This window comes from Heloderma suspectum, chromosome 1 (genome assembly GCF_057233095.1).
Source record: "Heloderma suspectum isolate Gila_16-S chromosome 1, 16-S_ref, whole genome shotgun sequence".
Classification (NCBI taxonomy): domain Eukaryota; kingdom Metazoa; phylum Chordata; class Lepidosauria; order Squamata; family Helodermatidae; genus Heloderma; species Heloderma suspectum.
In genome coordinates, this window is record NC_139458.1 from 279,637,042 (window position 1) to 279,664,490 (window position 27,449).

The 27,449-nt window shown below is 41.3% G+C and overlaps 1 protein-coding gene across 1 annotated transcript in view; it reads left to right on the forward strand.

Annotated features, from left to right (window-relative positions):
* Positions 1 to 27,449, forward strand: part of MYT1L (myelin transcription factor 1 like) — a 302,732-nt gene that overhangs the window by 245,032 nt on the left and 30,251 nt on the right. The window contains exon 17 of the mRNA XM_084830909.1: positions 23,349 to 23,411. Coding sequence (XP_084687035.1) covers positions 23,349 to 23,411 — 63 coding nt within the window. The remainder of the gene's footprint in view (positions 1 to 23,348; positions 23,412 to 27,449) is intronic.

The window sequence follows — 27,449 nt, forward strand, 5'->3', positions numbered from 1 at the left end:
AAATTTCTCATATGGCTTTGAAATAATTTCACATGAATGGTTCTGATCAAAAGTCTGAGAAAATGCAATAACATTTTCCTGGTCACCACACCTCAAAAAGGATATTTTAAAGTTGGAAAAGTTGCAGAAAAGGGCAAACAAAATGATCAAGGACTAGAACAACTCCCTGTAGAGGAAAGGTTTACAGTATTTAGGCATTTTTAACTTAGAAAAAAGGCAAGTAAAGGGAGACATGATAGAGGTATATACAATTATGCATCATGTGGAGAAGGCAGATAGGGGGACGTTTTTCTACCTCTCTCATAATACTAGAACCCAGGGGCATCCCATGAAGCTGAATGGTGGAAGATTCAGAACAGGTAAAATAAAGTAATTCTTCACACAGTGCATAGTTAAATTATGGAATTTCCTACTATTAGATGTAATGATGGCCACTAACTTGGATGGATTTAAAGGGGGATTAGACCAACTCATGAAGGATACGGCTGTCAGTAGCTACTAGTCATGATGTCTATATGCTACTGCCAGTATCAGAGGTAGTGTGTCTCAGTATACCAGTTCCTGGGGAACATGAACAGGAGGATGCTATTGCATTCATTCCCTGCTTATGAGTTTCCCATAGGCATATGGTTGGCCACTGTGCAAACAGAGTGGGAAGGCATGCTAAACCCTTTACTCCACCTGCCATTTCTCCCCAGTATCTCTCTCTGCCAGCTGGTTTCCTGCCACAAGCTGCAAACATCTGGGAACCCATGCTAAGAAACAATCTTCATGCTTGCCTTTGCCTCCTTAGTGGTCTGGCAGGAAAGCGGCAGCACCAAAATAAATCCTTCCCTTGCATTGTCCAAAATGGAGACCCTTCATTCATGATTTTGCACCTGTACCTATAAAAGAGTCGCACTTAAGAAAGCATATTGTTCCTCAGTTTCCATGAAAAAGCATAGGATACTTCCAGATAGAAGGCTCCTAGCATTACCAATCAAACGGCATTGTGCAGCCATTAAAACTTTTCTTCCTCAGAAGATTTTTTTTGGTTAAAAAAAAAAAAGATGAAAAAAACAGTAGGAAAACACAGGAGACCTACAAACTGAAGACATCACAGTCTGGACGCAGTGTGATTGCACAGTAAAAGCCTCATCTGGAAGCACCCATGTTCTGTTTCCTCTTTTTTTCCTGCCAGTCCTGTTTGCTGATACAAAACACAAGGCGGGAACATAAAACTAGGATCTTTTCTCAGTAAATGCAGATCAGTCTTGTCACTCAAAGCAAAGACAAATGAACGAACCAACAAACCAACATTTCATTATTACAGATTGTCAGCATATCCCAAAAGCTCAGGAAGATTTATGGAGCAATCTCATAGAGAGCAAAATATTGTGATACATAAGTTTCACACACATTGAGTATCACTCACAGTCACACTGCTTCAGGGATTTTATAGCTTTAAAGAAGAGTACAAAACTTCTGATGCAGTGCATCTGTGAAAAAAGGTGGGTGCTTCTGTAAAGGAATCTCCAACCCTGTGTTATGTTTAATATAGGATGCGTGGTGGCACATAGCAGATGGAATCTACTAGGATAGCCAGATTTTTCACAGAAATTAATTGCCAGATTAATGGCTCTTGTGCAGAACCTAAGGCTGCATAAAACCTAAGGGCTTCAAACATAGAAATAATAGTGAAGTGCTGCAAAAGTTTATTATGAAGATAAACAAGAAAAATATATACATAATGTTGAGAGTGCTATTTATTTATTTATTTATTTAGTTATTTATTGCATTTATATCCTGCCTTTTTTCCTCTTGCAAGGAACCCAAGGTACCTTACATGATCCTCCTCCTCTTCATTTTATCCTCATTTACAACTTTGTAAGTAAACAAGAATAAGGAATAGTGTACCTTAGATTTGGTGGGTTTTCCTTTGCTAGATTTAGTGTTTATTTTTGTGCTTGTGCTTATGTGGCAGAAGAGACCTTTTCCAGTGTTCTAATAAAGTTTGTGTTGCTCACAACACAAGTTGTGTTGTGTGTCCACCGTATTGTGCAGACTAGATCTAGCTCTATGCCCTTCTTTCTTTCCCAGTGGTACAGGGTAGATAAAAGGCAAGGCACTTGATTAGCGTCTAATCAAATTATTATACATTTATCCATATATGATTTAGCTAGCATATGTTATTTGATTTAACTTGATAACTAGCTAAATACTATCATTGCCTTTTTCTGTAATGAGACTGTTCAGTTAATCAAAAGTAAAGTGGCAGAAAGTACTCTGATGCCTCTCATTTTATTCTTCAGTAACAAAAGAAATCTACATATATTGATTTAGCTGTCATTTACCCCTCCTGCAGTTGCTGCTGGGGCTTATATGAGACAAATGGATGGGGAATTTCTTGTTTATGTTTGCAGAGTTGATATATGGGTCTCAACTGCTGCCTGTAATTCTGGCACTAGAGCACCCAGGTAGGGTAACAGAAATCTGTAGTGCCTCCACACCTTCAGTACTATATTTCTGTTGTTGCTAAACAATATTTTATACCTTCCACTAACAATAAGTTCTCTAAGCAGTATAAAAAAAATACCCGCAAAAAAGCAAACATAAAATTAAAAAAATTAAAACAGCATTAAAAATGGCCATTTAAATTTAATGTAACGGACGACAATAAAAAAAGAGGTATTTAAAACTTTTCCTGTGAAGAATTACTAAAACTATGAAGGTCATTGCAGAAAAAAAATACTATGTGCACAATCCACCAGAATAGGCCTTTGATCTTGAGTTTCGCAAGACCGGGGGGGAGGGGGGGCAATGTATCCTGGAGGTGGATTCCAGAAGCTATTTATCCTGATTTGGGAGAGGAACTTTGGGAAGAACGTAAATGGCCCCCAAAAGCCTTGAAAAACCTCTTATGCTAGACCAGCAATGGGCAACTGTGGGACATCCAAAGGCCATTTTTGCCCTGTATACCACCTGCCCTGCAGGCCACACCCCGTCTTCTTGTGAGCCCCGAAAAAATATTTTTTTTTAAATGGCATCCATAACGGCTACAGAGCACCAAGGGGCCACTACCTTCCCAAATCCCAGTACATAAGATCAGTACTAATGGCTGGTTCACACATGATAGCAGTCCACTTGGCAGCAGACTAGGGAGTGTGCATGTACAGTCAACAGACTCAAGTGTGTGCTTGTGGGCAGGCTGCACTTCCATGAATAAATGATCAGACCAAGGGTCCATCTAGTCCAGCATTCTCTACACACAGTGGCCAACCAGCTGCCTGTGAGAAACCCACAAGTAGGACATGAGCACAATAGCACCCTCCTGCTCCTATTCCCCAACAACTGGTGTGCATAAGCGTACTGTCTTTGATAGTGGAAGTAATATATAGCCATCATGACTAGTAGCCATTGATATCCTTATCCTCCATGAATTGTCTAATCCCCTTTTAAAGCCATTCAAGTTGGTGGCCATCACTACACCTTGTGGTAGCAAATTCCATAGTTTAAGGATGTGCTGTGTGAAGAAGTACTTCCTTTTGTCTGTAGTATACACGTGGCCTCTGACATTTCCACACTGGTAGTGGCGTTAGAGCTGAGTGCTCCTATGTACATACAAAACGTGAGTTAGGGATGGTGCAGGCACCCGATTGGGTCCGGGAGTCTGGTGGACCTCCCCCCCCCCGCTGCCCACACCCCTGAACTGTGCCTGCCAAGCCCCTGCCCCTGCTCAACCCCCCCACACACACACACTCACCAAGCTGCCATGATCGTCATTTTGCACAAAAAAATAGCAAACGCGAATATGCACACATCTAGTTGTACACAAAATGGTGCCATGAATGGCCCATATACACAAGATTACAGGCGTAAATGGCTTGAAGACAGGTCCCAGGTGAGTGGACTGCTTGGCAAATGGCAGGGAGCTCGAGCTGGGGGCATGGGCAGGGCAGGCGGCCAGAGAACTCAGACGGGTGTGTGCGTGCACCCATCCATCCCTAATGTGAGTGGAACTTCATTGAAAGAATATAGATCAAGCACTAATTTCTTTTGCAAATGTCTAATTCACAGAGTCCTAGAAAATTGTCCCATACATGCTGATGGTGTAAGGGAAAATATGTCATGTATGAAGTGACCCTGATTTTCAAGTACTTCATAATGAAGACTTAATCTCCAAAGGAATTCAAAGTGAAAGGAAGAAATATATATTTTGTGTAAACCTTGGATAATTACAGGTTACTGGGGAGTGGTGGGGTGTGCCTGCACATTTAGAAAGGAACGATGTCTAAACTTTTAAAAATATTTAATTACTAAATATCAAAGCCACAATCCAGATAACTCAGTGAAGATCTCTGAGCCAGTCATCTGCCATGTATGCAGAGAGCTGCTGTTTGAAAATAAATCAATCTACTTCTGATACATGGGAAGTTTCTAAAGTAGTGTTTTATGTGCTCCCAAAACCATAGGTGCTCATCAACTCTCACCTCCTTTAGTCATTGGTTGTAATTTTGCATCCATTTATGTGTAGTTAAGCCTGTTGTCTATGTAGGTGCATAACTAAAGGCAAGAGACTGCAGTTCAATATACCAGTCTGGTATATAGATTCAAAATGATACAGGTCATATTTTATACACTATTGTAGCTCAGTACGTTATGTTGTAATATATGTTTGATCTGGGATGAGAAATTAGTATGCTGCCTCAGGCCCCAAAAAGGTAGTTAAAATTATGGCCTTCACAATTTTATTCCTGAAAAAATTGATAAGTATTAGAGAATTTCATGCGCACCTTGGGTTAGTATGGCTGCAATCAGATTAAGAATGATGTAGCTTTCAACCTTCCTACCCTTGCAGAAGGTCCTATATAATAAGAGCAAACTCATTCTCTGAGCTTGGATACTTATAGCAAAAATGGCACCATTCACTCACAAGAGGGGAGATACTAGTAGGCTTGGGGGAACCTAAGGTCTTCAGAAGTACAAAAAGTTAGGGAAAAACCCTAATGGGGGGAGTGGGACCCAAAACAGCCCTATGAAGACTGAGCATGCTCAGTGGGTATAGAATGTTGATTTTCTGTTGGAGGGAAAGTGAAAAACTAAAGGGGAATGGAATGGCATTGTCCCGGAAAAGGGCATAGCTGACTAGCTAGAACCCTGAACAGGAGCACTTCACACTGCAGCTTATTGCTGCTGGTCCCATTTATTTATTTATTTATTTATTTATTTATTTATTTATTTATTGCATTTATACCCCGCCTTTCTCCCTCTTGCAAGGAACTCAAGGCGGCCTACATTATCCTCCTCCTCACCGTTGTATCCTCACAACAACAACCCTGTGAGGTAGGTTGGGCTGAGAGTCTGTGACTGGCCCAAAGTCACCCAGTGAGCTTCCATGGCCAAGTGGGGACTAGAACCCAGATCTCCCGGCTCCCAGTCCGTCACTCTCACCACTACACTACACTGGCTCTCCAGTGTCTTTATTTTTCACCTATTGAAAAACTGTAGTATGTTTGTTACAAGTACTTTCTGGGGTGCCTTGTGGCACAGCATTTCACACTTGCATAAACTATAGAAAATTATGGAGAACCTCTTGCATTTGCACATTCTTGTGTGGCATGTTTTGCCCTCGCACATGTTCTTCTGGTGAAAGCCTAAGGCATTTAGGTGGTTGCAAAACACCATCAACTTCCCCCTAGCTGCAGTGCAGCAGATTCAGCATTGTGTAGTTGTGATCCAAAGAGAATGAGTGACTCTCTGATAGCAAGGAATGCTTTTTGGATGTGTGCTGCGATGGAGCTAGAGAACAGCAAGATACGTGTTCAACTTTCTGTATGCATCAAACCACAGCTCGTCAAAAGTGTTCACTTCTGCAGATACTGTTCACACCAGCCTTCTCCAACATAGTGCCCTCCAGGGGTTTTGGATTTCCCATCAGCCAAAGCCATCTTAGCCAGAGGTGAGGTAGGATGGGAGCTGTTGTCCAAAATATGTGGTGGGCACCAAGTTGGGGAAGTCTGGTCCACACTCACAGTGAATACGTTTCAGCATTTTCAGGCTTTTTATGATAGGTCTCTGTCTCTCCAAACTTTGACAAGACATTTTCAGTCTATGCAATTGGTGCTGTGTGTTTGGTACCAATTCGACTGAACACAGAATCTGTAGTGGTGAAAATGGCAAAGAAGGATTTCTTTTCCACCTCCATTGCATGTTCACAGTGTCATTCAATAGAGCTTTTCCAGGTGGTGAGGGGCCTGTTGAAATCTGGCCAACAGAGATAGAGATTGAGCAAGAGAGTTGTACCCTTGGTGGCCCTCTGTGACAAGTTTGCAAAACACTTTGAAGATAATGTTGTTTGCATCAATCACGACTTAGGGTTTTTTCCCCCATGACAACGGAAGGAGAAACGAATGGAGGATTACCTGGGTTTTTTTCAAGGAATCAGCTTTGGTGCACTTTGGCCCACTCAGGGCTCCATGAGCAAGTGCACCACACCTCCATGAGCAAGTGCACAAAAGTCACTTCATAGAACATACTTCCAGGTGAGGTAGGGGGATTGGAGTAAACATCATCAGACTGGCAGGGGTCACTCAACCAACAAGAGAGGCTCCCCTTTCTTCTTCCACTGATATTCCCGTAATGTGATGGATCGAAGTTTAGCACTAATTACTTCTTTACACCAACAAAGCAAACAGTAAGGAACACAGCTGCAGATCCTTTGTTACTCGATAAAATCCTGGGAGGTCTTATCCTATGAAATGGTCTTGCCAAAAACCAATCTCTCTCTCCACCCCCCCACTGCCATTAATTACTTCCTTTCAACAAAGCAAACAGTAAAGACACACAGCATGAATATTTACGGAGCAAGCCTCATTGTCCACAATGGGATTTATTTCTGAGGAGACACCTGATTCCCCAAGCTATGTCTGATTCCGCCATTTTCTTTTTTTCTTCCCCTCTAGTTCTATCTCAATTTGCCACTAGCATTCATTTGTCATGCTACACCTACATCCCCTATCTCACTATGCTGTTATCACACAATTGCTCTATCATGCAATTGCGCAATTGCATGATAGAGCAATTGTGTGATAGAGGCATAGTGAGATGGAAGTAATCACCCATCCTGAAAGGAAGTACTTAAATCACACCTACAAGGGGGGTTTGAATGTCACCATCACACATTGTCCAACCATACACAATAGTGCGGTAGTGAGACAGGGGATATAGGTATTGCTGGACAAATGTGCAATAGTGAGGTAAGATGGGGGTATTGAGGACAAAAGTGCTATTTCACTTTAATGCTTTTTTTAAAAAAAGTTACAGGCTACCTGGAGGACACCTATACTTTGTAGGGATGGCCACCAGAGTTTAGTGGTAGGCAAGGTGAAGTAAATGCCATGAGGTAGCTCAGAACTCTGAAGGCCAGCCGTGAAATGGCTGAAACATCGGGGAAACACCCCTTGACCCAGTCAGTGAGGTCACAGCCAGGTGAAAAACACACCCCTGGGCAGGGCTATCATGCCAGAGTAAATGTGGAGGATGGTGTATACCACAATAGAAGCGCAGGCAAGTTGAATTAAGGAAAACAATCAGACTAAAAGTAGTCTCAGAAGAACCGGTTATTCCATGATAAGTTCTGGGATGGCCATGACGTCATGTATTTCTAATGACCTCCGAACGCAGCCAGCTCAGAGTAAATTGCTCGTGGAGACACCCCTTTAGACTTCACAACTAGTGCAATTCCTGTAATGGAGGTATCCAGAACACTGGCCAGTCCAATTTCATTGGATGACTTTCAGTTGCTGAGGCCTGAGGATGTGGACAAGGTGCTTGGTCATGTTCAGCCAACCACTTGTATGCTTGACCCTTATTCCTCCTGGCTTATTATATTTAATAGGAGACTGCCCTACTGGGTTCAGGAGGTTGTAAATTTCTCTTTGAGAGAAAGGGCAGTATCAGCTCCTTTAAAAGAGGTGGTGATCAGGCCACTCCTGAAGAAGTCTAATTTGGACCATTACATTTCTCTTTAATTCTTTTTTTTTTTTTTTTTTTAAGTTACAGGCTGCCTGGAGCACACCTATACCTTGTGTTGTGTTTAATGGAAATTTTTTAATTGCACGTGTGCTATGGTCCGTGGGGTCACGAAGAGTCGGAACAACTTAATGACTGAACAACAACAACAACAATTTATAAACATATAACAATAAACACTGAATAGGGACTTGTGCCTCCTGAGAGAAGCAGTCATCTTAGCCCCTTCCAGCAAAATACCCATTCTAGTTGTATATCTGAATGTGATGGCCTCATCTATCCAGAAAGCCAAGTAGTTATTCAAATTCATAGACACAATAACCCATGAGTAACTTGCACTGATGAGAGCTAAATCAATACAAATATATATTAAACATAGTGGTCTTACAAGGAGATAGCATACAAATAGTTTATTCCTGTTTGTATAGCTTGTCATTTAAACTTACACAAAATGTGAAATTTGGTTTAGTTTGCTGGTAACAGTTTTAACCACAGGAAAATCGTATCTAAATGTGTTTACTCAAATATTAATTAATTCATTGTGGGAGTGACCACTTGCACAATAGGGCTTTCACACTTCTAAAAATAACCCCAAACGAGCAGAAACACTAGTTTCCAGGATGGGGCAGGTCAGCAGAGTTCACAGCAGGGAGCCAAAAGTGAACTCGGATGACCTCACAGAGGTTAAAAATGGGGGAGTTCTGGTGAGCAGGGAGGGGAGAAGAAAGGCCAGGATCTGTGCTGTCCTGTGGCCTTTCCATTCCCAGCACAGCCCCCAACAGTGGATTCCTCTAGATTGCTCAAAGGCCTGCCTAGAGAGGAAAAATGCAAATCATGCATATAAATCAGCATATGCAAATCTTATGCAAATCACCTCTTTTTTGGTGATGCCTTTCCTCTTTTTTGATGATTCATAAGCAACTACTCTAGTAGTATAATACGTAGCAATCAGTTTTCTTAGCAGAAGAGTTCTCACTAGAGGATTGAGTACTCATGCTACGATTTCTACCATCAGAAACCTATTGAAACCTTTAGGTTTTAGTTGCAAGTAAAATCAGCATATGCAAATCGATAGTAAATTGGGAAAGTGTTCATATAAAAACAGTTTGTATTTTCTTAAAATAATTTTGACTTACTACTGTACATTGAACAAGCTCATATCTTTTGTATCTTTTAGCATAGTGCCTCTGAATAATTTATTTGCTTAGTTTGTTTAGAAGAGTACTTATATGCTACTTTGGGGCCACCATCAGGACAAGTAGCCATTGATTGACTTATCCTCCTCTAACCCTCTTTTTAAATAGTCTAAGCTAGAAGCCATCACCACTTTCTATCATTTTAATGTATTTATTAACTTACTTGAAAGATTTATATACATCACTTCAGCAAAGCTTCCAGTGCAGTTGAGAGAGAGAGAGAGAGAGAGAGAGAGAGAGAGAGAATTTGCAGATAAACTACAATAAATTCCAGTGGAATCTTCCGTTTTGTTGCAAATACAACTTCAGAGTGGGGCAATGTTCATTGGGACTTTCCCACCCCATGCAGTTCCCCTAATGCTCAGCCCCCCCCGTGGCTGCTGTTTAGATTTTTTTTTTTTCTAAATGTCTAATATGGCCCTAAGTGACAGTGAAAAGGTCACAGCTTTCTCACAAGATATAATAAAGTATTCCTAGTCTTTGCAACAACCAATGTTTCTAGACATAATTATGGATCTGGGTCTAGGATAGAGGTGCAGAGTTCAAATTATGTTAAGGGTGATTTATTTTTTATTACTATTATTACCCGGAGATCACAACAATACACTATTGATTAACCACATAAAAGCATTTTTGTTACCATTTTAACTTATTTTATTTTTATCCCATTCAGTCAACTGCGTTTTTGCATTGCCTTTTCTCTCCCTGCACTCCGCCGTATACACAGTCCTCTCTCTCTCTCTCTCTCTCTCTCTTTTTCTATGCATAGCATCACAGGTCTACACTGTCATTTGTTACCTTACTTCTTTTTCATTTTCCCTATTCACAGCTCTCTACAACCTCATTTCTCAGTTGCTCACTTTTCCCCCCTCTATGCATCCGATAGCATACTTCTCTCTCTGCACCACCACAGATTTCTTTCCACCCCCATCTCTATTACTTCCCTTTCTCTGTTTTCCTAGAGCAGTGGTCTCCAAACTTTTTTGATCGCACACCCCTATCAGTGAAAAAATGTTGAGCACGCACCCCCAGGTTCAATCCCTGGCATCTCTAGTTAGAAAGATCTCAAGTAGCAGCTCATGGGAAAGACCTCAGCCTGAGATCTCAGAGAGCTGTTGCTAGCCAGACTAGACAGTGCTGGGATGGATGGACAAATAGCCCAACCTGGTAGAAGGCCACCTCCTCTGTTAATACTAAGCATCCCAAATGAACAGAAGAGGCCAGACCATATCTGTGTCCAGTAAACCCACTCTTTGGTGCCAAACCAACATTACTTCAGTTGTGTCAGGGTTAATTTTAAATTAGTTTTCCTGCATCCACTCCCAACCGCAACAAGATAGTGGGTAAAACTCTCCAATGATTAAGCTGAAGGAACACTACACACCAGCAAACTTGCCTTCTTTCTGTTCTTCTTCCAGTCGCTAATGCTTCCTTGTTACACCTGTATAGGAAAGGAACTGACAGAGGGCACAGCTTGAATTGTGCCTTTTGGTGACTCATATGACCCCTACAGAAGGTCTACACTTTTGTGTCTTTGGGCCATTGAGTTGATGGCTGTCATGTTCTGGTCTGAGCAGGAGCCCCTGGGAATCAGTACAGCGAAGCAACCAGATGTTGCAGCACCCAGAAGAGCTCCTACTGAGACCAGACTGAAGCCTTTTATGCTTCAGTCCACAGGCCCCTTCCCAAACTTCATCCCTTCCTACAATGTGGAAGCCTTAAAGAGACAAACATGGCACTTCTCCTTCTCTCCAACAGCTCATGCTGGGTACACGGGCGGCGTTTATGCATTGCCTCCATTTAGAGCTTTTTGGAGATGGTGTGCTGGCCCAGTGCTGGAGCTAGGCTTGGGGGCCACAGATGCTTGGGGGTCCAAGCCTGGGCTCAGAGTGTCTGGCATCTCAGTCTCAGGGGTATCTGATTCCACAGCGGCGCACAGGCCAGGAGCTTCCTTTGTTGGACCACTGGTTCCTCAGCCTCAGAGTCACATCCAGGTCACTGCTGCACTCCAGGGTCATGACAATAGCCTTGTGGGATTTTGTCATATGGGCTTTGCCTGACTTCAGCCAAGTGTGCTGCTTAGGGTTATTTCTTCCCTGTGTTTCTGAAGCTCAAGTCATTTTAAATGCCCCATTATGAAGTAGGGCTATTTATCTCCATTTTAACCTTAGGCCTTCCTTCTGCTCTACATAGCTGATTCTGCAGCCCATTCATACAGCCCTAAGTATGTAATCTTATTTGAATGATGTAAATGTCTTCACTGAAAGCAAAGCTTTGCAAAACTTCTTTGTGAAGTAGGCAATAGAAATATTTTATCTTTTTCACTGATACAGCTTCTGTTCAAATTAATGCAATGTACATTGGACTAGGTTTGGGTGGCAGGAAAGGTATTAAATTATGATAACCAATGCACAGCATTTTCAAAACTCTAGAAAGAGGGTTGTTTGACAGCCAGCTTGGGAATAGAACTGATAATTCAGGCAGTCAAGCTGGAATCTACACAAAGTCAGTGCTTGAGATCCCTGCTCTCCCTTGGCTACCATCTACTCAGTGGTGCGAGTTAAGGGGAAGGGCAAAAATCAAACGAGGCGATTAGATAATAACATCTTCCCATGTTCAAAGACTATTGTGAATTTGCAAATACAGGGATTATAATGCTTTATATTGCTTATCCCATTTGTTCATTATATGGGGAGAAAAACCATTCAAGTTTCTTGTTAATGGGAAGGTAACGAATACATTTTGGTTTTAGTAACTTTGTGACAGTCTCACAACTTCTATCAGGTGCTAGTCATGAATATGTGGGGTCTCATAAAAATACTAATGATGTAGTTTATTATTCCTGATTTACATCCTGTGATCTCAGGCTGAGAGATAGTGACTTGCTGAATTTTATTTATGTATTTATGTATTTATTATTTATTATTTCTATGCTGTCCCATAACTGAGGTTGTCTTGGTGGTGTGCACAGAAATTATAAAAACATAATGAAAAATTAAATGTACCATTACAATATAAATAATATCACAGCAGAAATCCATCAATAAAAAACACTAACACGTCTTAAAACTTTAAAAGCCAGAAAAATTTCAAAATCCATTAAAAGTCAAGAAAGAGATGAGGCTTAAAAAGCCTGGGAGAATGAAAAAAATTCTTCGCCTGGTACTAAAAAGAATACAAAGTAAACACCAGGTGAGCCTCTCTGATGAGGGCATTCCACAATCTGGGTGTTATTGATGAGAAGGCCCTCTCCCTAACAATATCCACTTGCTGGGTCTCATTTGGCGTTGGCACCCAGAGAAGGGCCTCTCATGATGACCTCAAAGTAGGCAAATAAGGGAGGAGGCAATCCATCAGGTAACTTGGCCGCAAGCCATTTAGGGCATTAAAGGTTAAGACCAGCACTTTGAATTGGCCCTGGACTGGAAGCCAGTAAAGCTGAAAAAACACACTAGCATAATTGTTTTTTTTAATTGTCCAGTCCAAGTTAATAAACTAGCAACCCTGTCTTAGACTACCTGAAATTTCTGGACCATTTTCGAAGGTAGCCTCATGTATAATGTATTGCAACAGTCTAAGTAGGAGGTTACCAGAGAGTGGATACCAGAGCATGTAGCCAAATAAATGTAGCCAAGCTATCTCGGTATAGAGAGTATCACAGTTGATTGATCAAACAGACCTGATCAAAGGCTTTCCAAGACACTGAGGCCACTTGTGCCTATAGACATATCAATGCTGGATCATAGGGTACCCCCAAACTGCAATCTTGGTGTTTTAGGGTGTGGGCAACCTACTCCAGAACAAGTTGAACACCATAAAACAAGGAAGATGAACCACCCACTAACAATGCCTTCATCTTGCTTGGATTGAGCCTCAGTTTATTGGCCCTTATCCAGTCCATTACCAGGCACTGATTCAGAACACCCAGTGCTTCTCCTAGATTTGAGGAAAAAGAGAGACCTGATTATCATCTACATATTGATGATACTTCTGTCATCAATATGTGGACACTTCAGTCAAATCTCTGAATGATCTCTCCCAGTAGTTTCATGTAGATAAACATCATAGGGGATAACATGGAACCCTGCAGGATCCCAAAGCACAGTTTCCAAGGGGTCAAGCAGAAATCTCCCAACACCACTTTCTGGAATCGACCATCTAGGTAGGAGCAGAACCACTACAAAGCAGTGCCTTCAACCACAACTCAGACATACTATCCAGAAGAATACCATAGTCAATGGTATCAAAAGCCACTGAGAGATCTATGAGAATGAACATGGTCACACTCCCTCTATCATTCTCTTGACAGAGATCACCCGCAGGGCAAACAAGTTTCAGTTTCAGTTCCAACCCGGGCCTGCAACTTGACTGAAATGGATCTATTTCAGATGAAAATCAGCTTCATCTAAGAGTGTCTGGAGTTGCCCAGTGACCACTCATGTGAGAAAGAAATGTTAGCTGGGTCCAGGTTAGGTTTCTTTAAAAGGGGCCAAATCAGCACTGCCTTCAAGGAAGCTGGTGCCTTTCCCATCCCCAGGTGGGAAAATTATGACACTGGTTTATAGGACTCAGCATCTTTGAAGACAGCCATTTCTTATTTTCCCTTTAAATTTACCTCTCTATAAAAATCGTACTAGTAATGAACTAGTGCTCATATAGTGAAGGTTTTTTAAGGTTACTATTTCAAGAAGTCTTGATATGCAATCTCTAATCAGAGCACTAGAGAGTATCAGCCACTGTTTATATTTGCTCTCATTTGCTTCCTATTTTCTTGATACATTTTAGGGCAAATTTGTTTCTATCACAGAAACAGGCAAAATCTCATGAATGGTTTTGGAGTTAGTTAGCTAGACTTAGAGAAGAAGCATTTCTATCTGGTCTAAAATATTTCCAATATGGAATATCACTATGGTATATTCCTGATATGGAAATATATATGGAAATAAATATTACAAATAAAACTACTGTAAATGGACTAAACAAAGATGTTTAGTTTCTTGTATAAGCCTCCATATTCTTCCCATCTAAACAGCACCTCATTCCTTGACAGAGCCAGCCCTGCACCATTAGGAGAGTGAAGCAACCACCTCAGGCTGCAGTAGCCCCCACAGCCATTCCCCTCTCTTAGGAGGACACAGCTGTGTGTGTCATGTGGCCTGACCTGCACTCCTAACCTAGCTTACTGACCTTGGGTGTGATGGAGGACACTATCCTACTGCCAGCATTGAAGTGAGATTCAACAGCCAATAAGGTCACCTTCTATACATGGAATGGAATGTGAGGTGCCATCTTGTCCTTTTCCTCAGGCAGCAAAATGTCGTGCCCGGCCCTATTCCTTGATATATGATTATTCTGCCTCTATGAACAGCTCAGTTTTTCATTCTCCCCCCACCCACCTTCTGTATACAGGCTATTGCTAAGTTCTTTAGGGTTTTTTCTCCCCAATTTGAAAATCTATTCATTCTTTTCAGTATCTGTTGCTAAAGCCCTTACCCATATCCTGGTAATCTTCCTTCCTTGCTGCTACAACAGCCTCCTCCATGGCCTGCCTTCCATATTAGCCGCCTCCTGAAACAGTTCAGAATTGCTGCAACAAAATCATCCTCATTTCAAGGATATGATCATATCATATCTCCTTAAGTCTGCGCACAGGCTTTCTGGTGCTTTCTACATGAGCTTCGAAAGCATAATCCTTATATGTCAGGCAGTCCAATGCCTTGCCTTAGGACTTTATTTCTTATTTCATTTTCCCTTTCAGCCATTACAAATTATAGAGTAATTAATGGCCCCTCTTCCTCATACATTCCTACATGTATGATCAGAATCAGTGTGGAGAGGCTGCTAGGAATGTCTTAAGCAGTTCACATCGATATGTGAGCATCTGAGAATAGTATTCTAGTGACAGAGGACACAACCTCATTCGCTTAACATACATTGCATGTTAACAGCGTGAAAGTACTCTTGTCTAACTTGCATAGGATTACTTCAGTGAGATAAACAGCAGCAATCTTCCAGTATCAAATCACCACTTTTCTGACATACCCGTTTTCTGACCTTCCCCTTAAAATCTCCAACCCAGCTCATCTGAGTATTTCCCAGAATTAATCTCTGTGTACACAGTTTTGTACAACTTCCAGAAAGAAGCCCAAGAGAATCTAACATCTAAGTTGTTTTGCCTTTAATAGATCTTGCTGGCCACATCACCTATAGTGTTATTGAAATGAGAGGTGGATTGGACTGTTGCTTCAGTAGCACTCATTTTTTTTCCTTCTTCTAGTGTGTCTAAGGCCAGAGATACATGTGATATATAAAGTCCTCACTGCACTGCCACTGTGATTGCACTGTGAGCTTTGTTTTTATACTATGTCCGTCTCTAGAATACCAGTGAATTGAATGTTGAGATGTGAGCCTTGTCCCTCCCTGTTCACTCAACCCCTAATTTGTTGCTGCCTCTCCCTACTCCTCCAGCTGGGAAACAGAGAGCCCTAATGCCAGATACAAGTTTGCGGAGCTTCTATTTCAGGCAGGCAGCAACAAGCCACTTTGTGTTTCAGTCAGAAGAGGAGGCAGTAGCAGTAATGAACAGGCAGGCAAACAACCAAGATATCACCATTTGATTCACACGTGGGTACGTGTGTGTGTGTGTGAGTGAGAGAGAGAGAGAGAGAGAGAGAAATGTGCAGTGCACTTTCTTCAGTATAAGTCCTCCAAGTGTTGCATATTACAGCCATGCATCTTACAATTCACTTGATCTGGGCTTGTGGGGGAATTGTAGGACATACTCATCACAAAACAAAATAATAAAACCTCACACCTGCAATCTAGCCAAAATGGAGGGAGTGGGGCATGCCTATCTGACTTTCTCTCATTCTGACAGTGATGTAAATCTGTGTTTTGCACTTTCATTCGTCATGTTATTCAGGGCCAGCCCTACCATTATCCAGAATGAAGCAACTGCTTCAGGCAGCAGATGCTGAGGGAAGTAGCAGTAACTCCCTGGCCATTCCAGCCGAGCCCTTCCAGCCATTCTGTCTGTTGGAGGATAGAACAGAGCTTCCCCCGTGGCTTGATCTGCACCTCTTAATTAGCCTTCTGCCTTCATGTGCCTTGGTGGATGCTTTTCTGTTACCACTGTTGAAATAAGATTCTTCTGTACATGGAATGGAGGGGGGTGCCATCTTGTCCTTGGCCTCAGGCACCACAATGCCTGGTGCTGTCTGAACTGTTAGGTTGGCGAACAGCAAACAAAACTTTCTTTCATTTTGTATTATTCTGACCCCTCATTTTAGTATTCAATAAAGGAAAGCAGATTGTGTCAAGTAGACATTGTTCTATGCATTGGCTACAACTTTTCCTCTCACCTGAAGGGTCTGATATTTTCACACTGAACAGTGTTGGGGCATGGTTGTTTCCAATGTTTGCAGGGCTTGTCTGTCTATGGGGTTTTTGTTGTCCATGCAGCCTGTTATTCTGGGTAAGCCATTTTTCTAGCTTAGGCCTAGAGTTAGTTGTGGTAGGAATCCAAGAAGGATTTCCATAATGCTAGTAAGCAGGTCCCATCACACTAGTCACAATAGCAGTTCCAGGTTGGCCCTGAGGCTGCACTGGCTGTTTTTCCATCATTAAATCTGGGGCCAAGTGACAATGCAGTGGTGGATGGGTAACTGATTACAATTCTGATTTTTCCACCACAAATTTGGCTACCCACCCATTGCCTAAGACTTGGGTCCAAAGCATTATATCTGTGTGTATTGATAGTACACATCACAACATTAGTATACTTTTGACTGGGGCAATCTCTGGATGACTGTAAAATATGTGTATAGTTTTAAAAGTTTCATTCTATTGCCTTTTTGTAATAGGTGCTTAAACTATTACTATAATCTTAAACTATTATATGCTTTGTGAATGTTAACATTTTCTCAATACTACATCAGTGCAACAAACAATAGCAAAAATGTGCAAGAAATTGCTTCCAGGTTAACAAGATACATTGTAATTAGTTGTTGTTGTTCAGTCGTTAAGTCGTGTCCGACTCTTCGTGACCCCATGGACCATAGCATGCCAGGCCTTCCTGTCCTGCGCTCTATCCCGGAGTGTGCTCAAGTTCATATTCATTGCATCGGTGATGCTATCTAGCCATCTCATCCTCTGCTGTCCCCTTCTCCTTTTGCCTTCAGTCTTTCCCAGCATCAGGGTCTTTTCCAGTGACTTTTCTCTTCGCATTAGGTGGCCAAAACATTTGAGCTTCAGCTTCAGTATCTGTCCTTCCAATGAGCAGTCAGGGTTGATTTCCTTTAGGACTGACTGATTTGACCTCCTTGCAGTCCAAGGGACTCGTAAGAGTCTTCTCCAGCACCACAGTTCGAAAGCATCAATTCTTCAGTGCTCAGCCTTCCTTATAGTACAGCTCTCACAGCCATACATTACTACTGGGAAAACCATAGCTTTGATTATACGAATCTTTGTTGGCAAGGTGATGTCTCTGCTTCTTACTATGCTGTCTAGGTTTGCCATAGCTTTCCTCCCAAGGAGCATGCATCTTTTAATTTCATGGCTACAGTCACCGCCTGCGGTGATCTTGGAGCCCAAGAAAGTAAAATCTGTCACTGCTTCCATTTCTTCCCCTTCTATATGCCAGGAAGTGATGGGGCCAGATGCCATGATCTGAGTTTTTTTAATGTTGAGTTTCAAACCAGCTTTTGCACTCTCCACTTTCACCCTCAACAAGAGGCTCTTTAGATCCTCTTCGCTTTCTGCTATTAGGGTGCTATCGTCTGTGTATCTGAGGTTGTTGATAATTCTCCCGGCAATCTTAATTCCGACCTGTGATTCATCCAGCCAGGTGTTTCTCACGATGTACTCTGCATATAAATTAAATAAGCAGAGTGACAATATACAGCCTTGTCATACTCCTTTCCCAATTTTGAACCAATCAGTTGTTCCATGTCCGGTTCTTACTGTTGCTTCTTGACCCTCGTACAGGTTTCTCAGAAGACAGGTAAGGTGGTCTGGTACTCCCGTCTCTTTAAGAATTTGCCACAGTTCGTTGTGATCCACACAATCAAAGGCTTTAGCCTAGTAAATGAAGCAGAAATAGATGTTTTTCTGGAATTCTCTTGCTTTCTCCATGATCCAGCGAATGTTGGCGATTTGATCTCTAGTTCCTCTGCCTCTTTGAAACCCAGCTTGTACTTCCGGTAGTTCTCGGTTCACATGCTGCTGAAGCCTAGCTTGTAGGATTTTGAGCATCACCTTGCTGGCATGTGGAATGAGTGCAATTGTGCGGTAGTTTGAACACTCTTTGGCATTGCCCTTCTTTGGAACTGGAATATGAACTGACCTTTTCCAGTCTTGTGGCCACTGCTGAGTGTTCCAAATTTGTTGGCATATTGAGTGCAGCACTTTAACAGCATCATCATTTAGGATTTTAAATAGCTCAGCTGGAATACTGTCATCTCCGCTAGCTTTGTTGTTAATAATGCTTCCTAAGGCCCTCTTGACTTCACTCTCTAGGATGTCCAGCTCAAGTTCAGTGACCGCACTATCATGGCTATTAGGGAGATTAAGATCTTCCCTGTATAGTTCTTCTGTATATTCTTTCCACCTCTTCTTAATCTCATCTGCTTCTGTTAGGTCCCTGCCTTCTTTGTCCTTTATCATGCCCGTCTTTGCACAAAACTTCCCCTTGAGATCTCTGATTTTCTTGAAAAGATCTCTAGTCTTTCCCATTCTGTTGTTTTCCTCGATTTCTTTGCATTGTTCATTTAAGAAGGCCTTCTTGTCTCTCCTTGCTATTCTCTGGAAATCTGTATTCAGTTGGATATATCTTCCCCTTTCTCCCTTGCTTTGCTTTTCGCTTCCCTTCTTTCCTCAGCTACTTGTAAAGCCTCATCAGACAGCCACTTTGCTTTCTTGCATTTCTTTTTCTTTGGGACGGATTTCGTTGCTGCCTCCTGAACAATGTTACGGACCTCCGTCCATAGTTCCTCAGGCACTCTGTCTATCAGGTCTAATCCCTGAAATCTATTCCTCACCTCCACTGTATATTCATCAGGGATATGATTTAGACCTGAATGGTTTAGTGGTTTTCCCTACATTCTTCAATTTAAGCTGAAATTTTGCAACAAGAAGCTCATGATCTGAGCCACAGTCAGCTCCAGGTCTTGTTTTTACTGATTGTATAGAGCTTCTCCACCTTTGGCTGCAAAGGACATAATCAATCTGATTTCGATATTGACCATCTGGTGATGTCCATGTGTAGAGTCGCCTCTTGTGCTGTTGGAAAAGAGTGTTTGCTATGATCAGCATGTTCTCTTGGCAAAACTCTATTAGCCTTTGTCCTGCTTCATTTTGTACACCAAGGACATGCTTGCCTGTTATCCCGGTGATTTCTTGACTTCCTACTTTAGCATTCCAATTCCCTATGATGAAGAGGACATCTTTTTTTGGTGTTAGTTGTAGAAGGTGTTGTAGGTCTTCATAGAACCGATCAACCTCAGCTTCTTTGGCCTCAGTGGTTGGGGCATAGACTTGAATTACTGTGATGTTGAATGGTTTGCCTTGGATTTGTACTGAGATCATTCTATCGTTTTTAAGATTGTACCCCAGTACTGCTTTTCCCACCCTTTTGTTGACTATGAGTGCTACTCCATTTCTTCTAAGGGATTCTTGCCCACAGTAGTAGATATAATGGTCACCTGAATTAAATTCGCCCATGCCTGTCCATTTTAGTTCGCTGATTCCCAAGATGTCGATGTTCAATCTTGCCATCTCATGTTTGACCACCTCCAGCTTACCTTGATTCATTGATCTGACATTCCAGGTTCCTAGACAATATTGTTCTTTACAGCATCGGATTTTCTTTTCACCACCAGACACATCCACAGCTGAGTGTCCTTTCGGGTTTGGCCCAGCCGCTTCACTCTTTCTGGTGCTACTTGGAAATTCCCTCTGCTCTTCCCCAGTAGTATATTGGACACCTCCCGACCTGAGGGGCTCATCTTCCGGTGTCATATCTTTTAGCCTTGTGATACGTTCCATGGGGTTTTCTTGGCAGGAATACTGGAGTGGGTTGCCATTTCCTTCTCCAGTGGACCACATTTTGTCAGAACTCTCTGCTATGACCTGTCCGTCTTGGGTGGCCCTGCACAGCATAGCTTATGGCTTCACTGAGTTACGCAAGCCCCTTCGCCACAACAAGGTAGTGATCCATGAAGGGGTTGTAATTAGTAAAATATTATAATTCAGTGTCTGGAGTTCTGTGCAATTTAAAAATCTAAAAACAGTGCTAAATTTAAAACTCCTTTGTAGCAAGCAGTGCTTTCAGGATCATTCTTGTGGACTTGGAGCCTCTAAATGTTATCATAAAGTCCATTTGAAAGGACATGTCTGTTGATCACTTCTTCTTCAATTCATAGGTTTATTCTGTATCTTCCCCACTGTCACAATACCTTAAATCAGCCTGGGTTGAGGTGAAGAGAACATAATTCATTCTGTCAGCTGCCTGGAAGAATGCTATTGCATGTAGTGCTATATGAATGGGGTACATGTCACTCATCTCATCTTTCCCCCGAAAATAAAATTTGTGGGGAAAATGTAATCTACTTCATAGATTTAATCTAATACCTGTTAATAAATTAATCATGAACTGAGATAATGAACATGATCTTTTCCTCTTTCCCCCACCCACCTTTTTCATACTATAGAAGGAGGCTATTTGCTACTTAAGGAAAATGCACCCAGTCCCAGATTTTTCAGCTCCTTAACACAGGAAGTTCAGTTTAGCAGAAGGCTGCTAGTCATTATGGTGGATGGTTTGGACCTTTAAAACTTCACAAAAATTAGGATCATTGTGAGTTACACAGATATTTAACTTCTGTGCTGCAGAGCATAATACAGCAACACAAAAGTTCATGGATGCTGGAACTTGAATATTTGAGATGGCTTAGCTCTACTTGTTTTCCACCTACCAAGAAACCTGTGTGTTTTCCGAAGAATAGAGACAGTGCCAAGTAACAGCTAGATTTTATATTTTAAAAGATGGGGGAATCAATCTTTGTTTATTTCTTGTTCGTAGCAGTCCATGGGGCAGTCCCATGTACTTCCTGAAACTATCACATCTAACTTGTGATGTCTGCAGTCCCCTCTTCCCCCATTTTATTGTAAGACTTACCATGAAGACTTCATCGCTTCAGCATCAAGTCAGCCTCCCCACTTCAATCCCCCCCTCTGCTTTTTGTAACATTTGGCATAATTAAGAGATCTGGAGATTTCAAAAGTTTGTCCATTCTCTGTAACTTTTGAATTGGCCTAATAAAGGTATTATACTAATATGTATTTTGGATTTTTTTTATGGCCAACATGGCTACCTCTGCTTTCGGTATGACTAAGAACTGAGGTTTATCTTAAAGTTTCAAATTCAGAAAAGATTGTGTTTAACTTAAAACGTAAGAAATATTCTTCTGATTGGAGAATGAATCACAGCCTTAAAGAGCTAGAAAGCCATTGTTAAATAATGCATTGGGAAAGCATGCTAGTTGAGAGTAACAAATGTGACGTCGGAGGAGGGGAGTAAGGAGCTAAGCAGAAGCCACAGGAGTGGCATCACCATGACAACCCAGCTATAGTCAGGCCTACAGGACTTTCTGCCAGAGGATCACTGTCACAATGTGTAGCCTTGCCTTGTGATAGTGGAAGCTCTTTGTACAAACCTATCTGGTGTAACTGCATTACACACTACGACAGGACTTGCAGTCAGAGTGGACAGGGCATACAGTGTCGTAGACAATACGTTCTTTTGACATAAGCCCAACTGACATTGCTTCATCTAGTAATGTCATGCTACATTATGGGTGGGATAGACTCCTTCTCTCACCTCCATTTCCCAGCAAATGCTGCATGCTATTTGGCAAAAGGGTACTAACCACCTTAATTTGTTTTAAATCATGAGTAAGTGTGTGTGTGTGTGTGCGTGTGCGTGAGGGAGAGAAATGGAATCAAATGTATATTTGTTTTATTTCAAACTTCAGCTGTACAAACTCCCACTTTTAGGCTCGAAAATTTGTGGTTACTAGAATGAGCATAAAAATAGAACTGCGGTATAAACTAAGAGAAAACTACCACAAGTTATTAAACTCACTAAATCCCAGGATTTGAATTGTCTCAAAATACTTCTGTTTAGGATTTTTCACTGGCTGTAAAAGTGTATATGCTAGGCAATATACAATGGTTAATTTCTAAAGATACCAATGGCTTTTCTACAAATTACAAATGTGTGGCAATCTGGTGTCAAGCAGATAAGTAATTAGGCTTGTAAACATTGAATTTTGGCTTTGGCCATAAGAGAGCAGTATACATTGTTTTCCTTCTGTGTAGCTTTTATTTGCTAAAAGCACTTTTAGGGGTTTAAAGAAATCACCCTAGTTAATCAACAGCATTCATTGCCTGGTCTGCTATTTTTTGATGGCTTTAATGCAGTAATCACCTATGGAATATTATGTCTAACTTCTAATGTCGTTAATACATTAATATCAGTATAGCTCTTGTTCTTTTGCTGGTGGGGGTGGAAATTCAGTGACTAGTGGGTTGATACTTGTGTGCTATTAGTAAGTAGTACTGGAAATTTTTCATTCATTAATTGTTAGTGGAAATATCCAGAAGATGATGACTGAAGTGTTGACCTCATGTCCAGAATCAGGGGTTAGCATCATCAGGCACTTGTGAAGGCCCACATGCCCCAGTAGGTCACAGCACCAGTCCCTGGAGACTCCCAGTCCTACTGTTCATCCCTCTTACTGTTGCTGCCTGTTCACCGTGGTGCAGATTTGGCACAGAAGGAGAGACAAGCAAACAGGCAACGTTAATAGTGGCAAAGAGGAGGAGATGGGTCTACTGAGAGCATCTTGCCCAAAGGATCCCTAAAACCTGGAACCAGCACTAGGTTATGTAGAAACACGCACATCTCTGCTTGTGATTAATAGTAATTTGATCTTCAGCAACCATTCAATTAAGGAGACTGTCATGGGATTTCTATGACAGGCACACCTATGCAAATGCCAGCCTTTCTGATGATGGGCAGTTGATGTGTAGGCTTTCATTTCTCCAAACTAAGTTGCTCAAATTACTCTTTATTTATTTTAGGTGTCCCACACCTGGTTGTGATGGCTCTGGGCATATTACTGGAAATTATGCTTCACATCGAAGGTATGTTAAGAAGTTGAGTTCTCTATGACAGTAATTTCCAGTTGGTGGATCATCTTGGCCTTATGCCTGAATTACCAGGTATACCAAGAAAGAGCATTAAGGGCTCTGCAAGTCAAGTCAAGTTTACCTGCATAGCCCTTTTCTGCAATTACTGCACTCAAACCGGGTTCACAACAGATACAACATAATAATTAAGTTCATTATAAAAATAAATAAGTCATCAAAACAATTCAGTACTCAGTTCCAAGCAGTTTATGACACTAAACGATAGTATAATGTGACAGCATGAAATAAAAAGTCACATAACTAATTTACCCAATCTAGCAAAAATCACCAGCAGAACTGAGCAGAACAAATTAAGATGCCAATATCATGGGTGCTAAAAAAGCTACAAACTCCAGAGCAATCATATATTTAACCAAAAAAAAAAAAAATCAACAGCAACCAAATATAAAATGCAATATAAATGTTAAAGTGTATAAACCAGTCTTAGATAACAGGATTAAGTTTTCTACACCAGTCAGATATTAATAAACAATCAACAGCCAGTTCCTCAAGAGTGCCAAGTATTCAAGATATCAGTCCAATTTCATACAAGTACCAATAAAAAGTGCTAGGTGCAGGGAATCAGATAACAATCTCACTGAAGGTTAGCAGAGGGGTCATCTACAGCAAATCGAAGACTTTCCCAAAAGCTAACACATAGTTATTTTATTTATTTATTTCATTTCTATACTGCCCAGTAGCTGAAGCTCTCTAGGTGGTTCACAAAAGTTGACATACTTGGGTGGGGCGTTAAAAATATCCAAGCCTCATATCTCTCGGATCACACCTTGGTTTCCAGTTAACCAAATTGAGTCCCACCTTCTCACCAGGAGAGTAATGTGTGACATAAAAAAAACACAAACGCAACATCTTACGAGAGTTCAGTGATGACTGGTGAGTAGCAATTTTGAGGGAAAAGTAGACTTGTAGATCTGATGGACCACTGCAGTACCAAAACCTATGTTCCGCACTTCAAATGCCATACTCTGCCCAAACACACACTCCTAGAGTTCCTCTCAGTGCCATTTTTTTAAACCAAGTCACTCATGCTTTTAAGAAATGACACATTAGTTTAAAATAGTGGCAACTGTAAGAGGATGAGGACACTATCAGTGTGCAGTGGCTAGAGGCGTTTCAAGACCTCAAATCTGTTTACTGACAATCTAACTCTGCTCTTTGAGGCTAATGTATAAAATATCTTTAAAATATTAATATAGATTAGAAATAGAATATTAATAGAAAGTAGATGTAGTAAATAAGTTTTTTAAGAGGCCAAGACTGAATATATGTCAAAAGATTTTTAAAAAACCACTTAAGTACATAATATGGAGATGCACAAGCTTCTGCTTTTGCAGCATAGATACAAAGCAGAGCACTCTGCATATGTGGTGAAGCCCAGGGCCAAGCTAATGTCACATATTTAAATAAGCATGCTTCACCTGGCTCCTTTAACTCTGAAGAAAAAGCAGCCAGAGAGTCTCAATGCAGAAAGTGTTACTGACCCAGATTAGGGCCCACACCAGTTTTCTGCTGAAAATTTTCCCCTACCACACTGCCATTTGTCCCCAAAGGTGTTGTTTGAAGTCTCTTTTTTTCTTTTTAAAATGTATCTCTCACCCTATAGTTTCAACTGGATGTTCAAGGCAGCTCCCAAACAAGCACATTGAAATGTCAGTATAGAATAAAAAGAACTCTGAAAACCACCACAATATATTTGAACATGTTTTAAAAATTAATCTTCTAAACCAGAAAAGCCACGAGGATCTGTTTAGAGGTGGCATTTCACAAGGAGTCTCTAGTCACTGCACACAAGTTGTTTCATTACAACTCAGATTGTGTTGATTCTCACAGCCACTAGCCTAGTTTCCAAAAACTGAATAAATTGGAGCAGAGCCTGAGCAATGTGCTAAGCAACCAAAGGGTTCATATGGGAGAAGAGAGTCCTTAAGTATCCTGGGACCAAACATTTAGGACTTTAAAGATCAATATCTACAGACAATGGTTTGGATCCTAATGGAAGGGCCCCCTGCTGTTCATGGAAGAGCTTTTGAACCAGTGGAAGTTCCTGCCAGTGGAACAGGGGAGAAGCAATTTTCACAGCTTCCCTCTTCAGCCCCCACCGACATTATCCCTCGCACTGTTCCAGAACATCTCCCAACCTTCTGGAGCAGATTTTCAGGGGGTGTAGGGCAGAAGGAGAACAGGAAAGATTGCCTTTTCCTTTCTGTCAATGGGAACATCCTGTGAATGGAATTCCACTCACAGAAACTCAGGATCTGAGCAATGATGCCCAGGAATCCTCCATTTAGATATTATATTTGAAGCAGATAAATCATGCCAAAGGATGGTCTTAAGGAACTTGATTTAATGCAGAGTTCTATAGTCACTTGACTCTATCAATTAAATACATTCATATCAATTAGTAATTTCAATTGCAAGTAATTTCAATCCACATCATGCAAAGAACTTTAGCATATATTTACTTTAATGGCATATGGCTACTGGTAAGTTAACCACATGCTAAGATCCATAGGAAGGCAGTGCATCCCAGTTCACAGGTAGAAAGGTGCATGCTTTCCAGCATGTTTCTTAGTGGGGAAGATTCTGTCTTAACATAGAGGTTCTGCAAGCTCTACTGACTTGTTCATTTCTGGAAACGCTCATTTCCAGTTGCTGTAGGAAGCACTAGCTTCACATTGCGCTGGTGGTTATTCCTGCCAGGGCAAGGCAAGACTGGATACCATTTTAGTCTTGCTCTGCACTCCCTTGGGAGAGAGAATTACCGTTTAACCAGTCATATTCTGTAGTGCAGATATGCCCAGAGAGTCCTGTGTTAAGACAGAATCTTTTCCACCGCACTTAACTTCTGTCCGTGTTACTACTTATGCTGAGCTACATCACTTTCCTAATGCTGTAGCCTACATCCACTTAATTAGATGAACAGAAAGAAGTTTTATACTAGCAGGGTGTAAGTAACTGCTTCAAGTACCTTTAGCCACAGCAAGCTTTTAATCTTAGCTAGAATTCAAGTAATATGTCATTTTTAAAAGTTGGTTCCTATGAAAATCTAACTATTTGGGGAACAAGATGGAAGGGGGAGAGCTGCTTAGAGATTTTTTTAAATATGGTAAGCGGTATACAAATATATTCTGTAAATAAATAAATATGGAGAAGGGTGGTCCCAAATCCAAGACAGGGCATATAGCCACCGGATGAAATACAGGAGGTTGTCTTTCACTGTGCATATAACTCTGGGACCTAAAAGCTTCATGAGGGCATACCTGGCTTACTATAGATTCTTTCCTGATCCCAGTCACCAGAATGTGCCAAATGTGAGTTTGTGCACCTCCCTTATTAATATCATCCATAGACACAGCTGGAAGGAACTGAGGGCTTATATTTCCTAATCCCATTCTAAAATAATACATCAGTGACTAGGAGAGGGTAGGAGAGGCAAACATGATTAGTTGGCAGGTTACTTGGGTCCCTAGAAATTCTGATTCATTTTTGTTAAAAAGCCTACCACTAGAATCAGACTGGAAAGAAGTTTGTCAAGGACTTTTAATTTGCACGACCCAATTGCTGAAGAACATCTCATAAGCTAAGGATAGAACTATGTGTTACATGCACCATGGGACTCCAGGCAAAAACTGTATCTCTGTGTCCAGTTCTCTTCCTCCATATGTGTAGATACGCATACCCTGTGAGATGACAATATATGTAAGTTTCTGTATTCCCACTCTTCATCATTTGCTGGAACCGGTGGGAATGCTCACATTGAGATGATGTCACATCATTTTATTTATTCTATTTTATTTAAAATTATGTGTAAGCTGCCTTTAAGGGCAGAACCCTCTCACAGGATTTGCACTCGGATTTGCACTCTTACACATGACAGGGGGAGAGCTTGACACAGACACTGTTTTCTGCAGCAGCCTTAGGTTCATATAATGTGTAGTTCCAGCATAAGCCTTTTGCCCATTTTGTAAATAC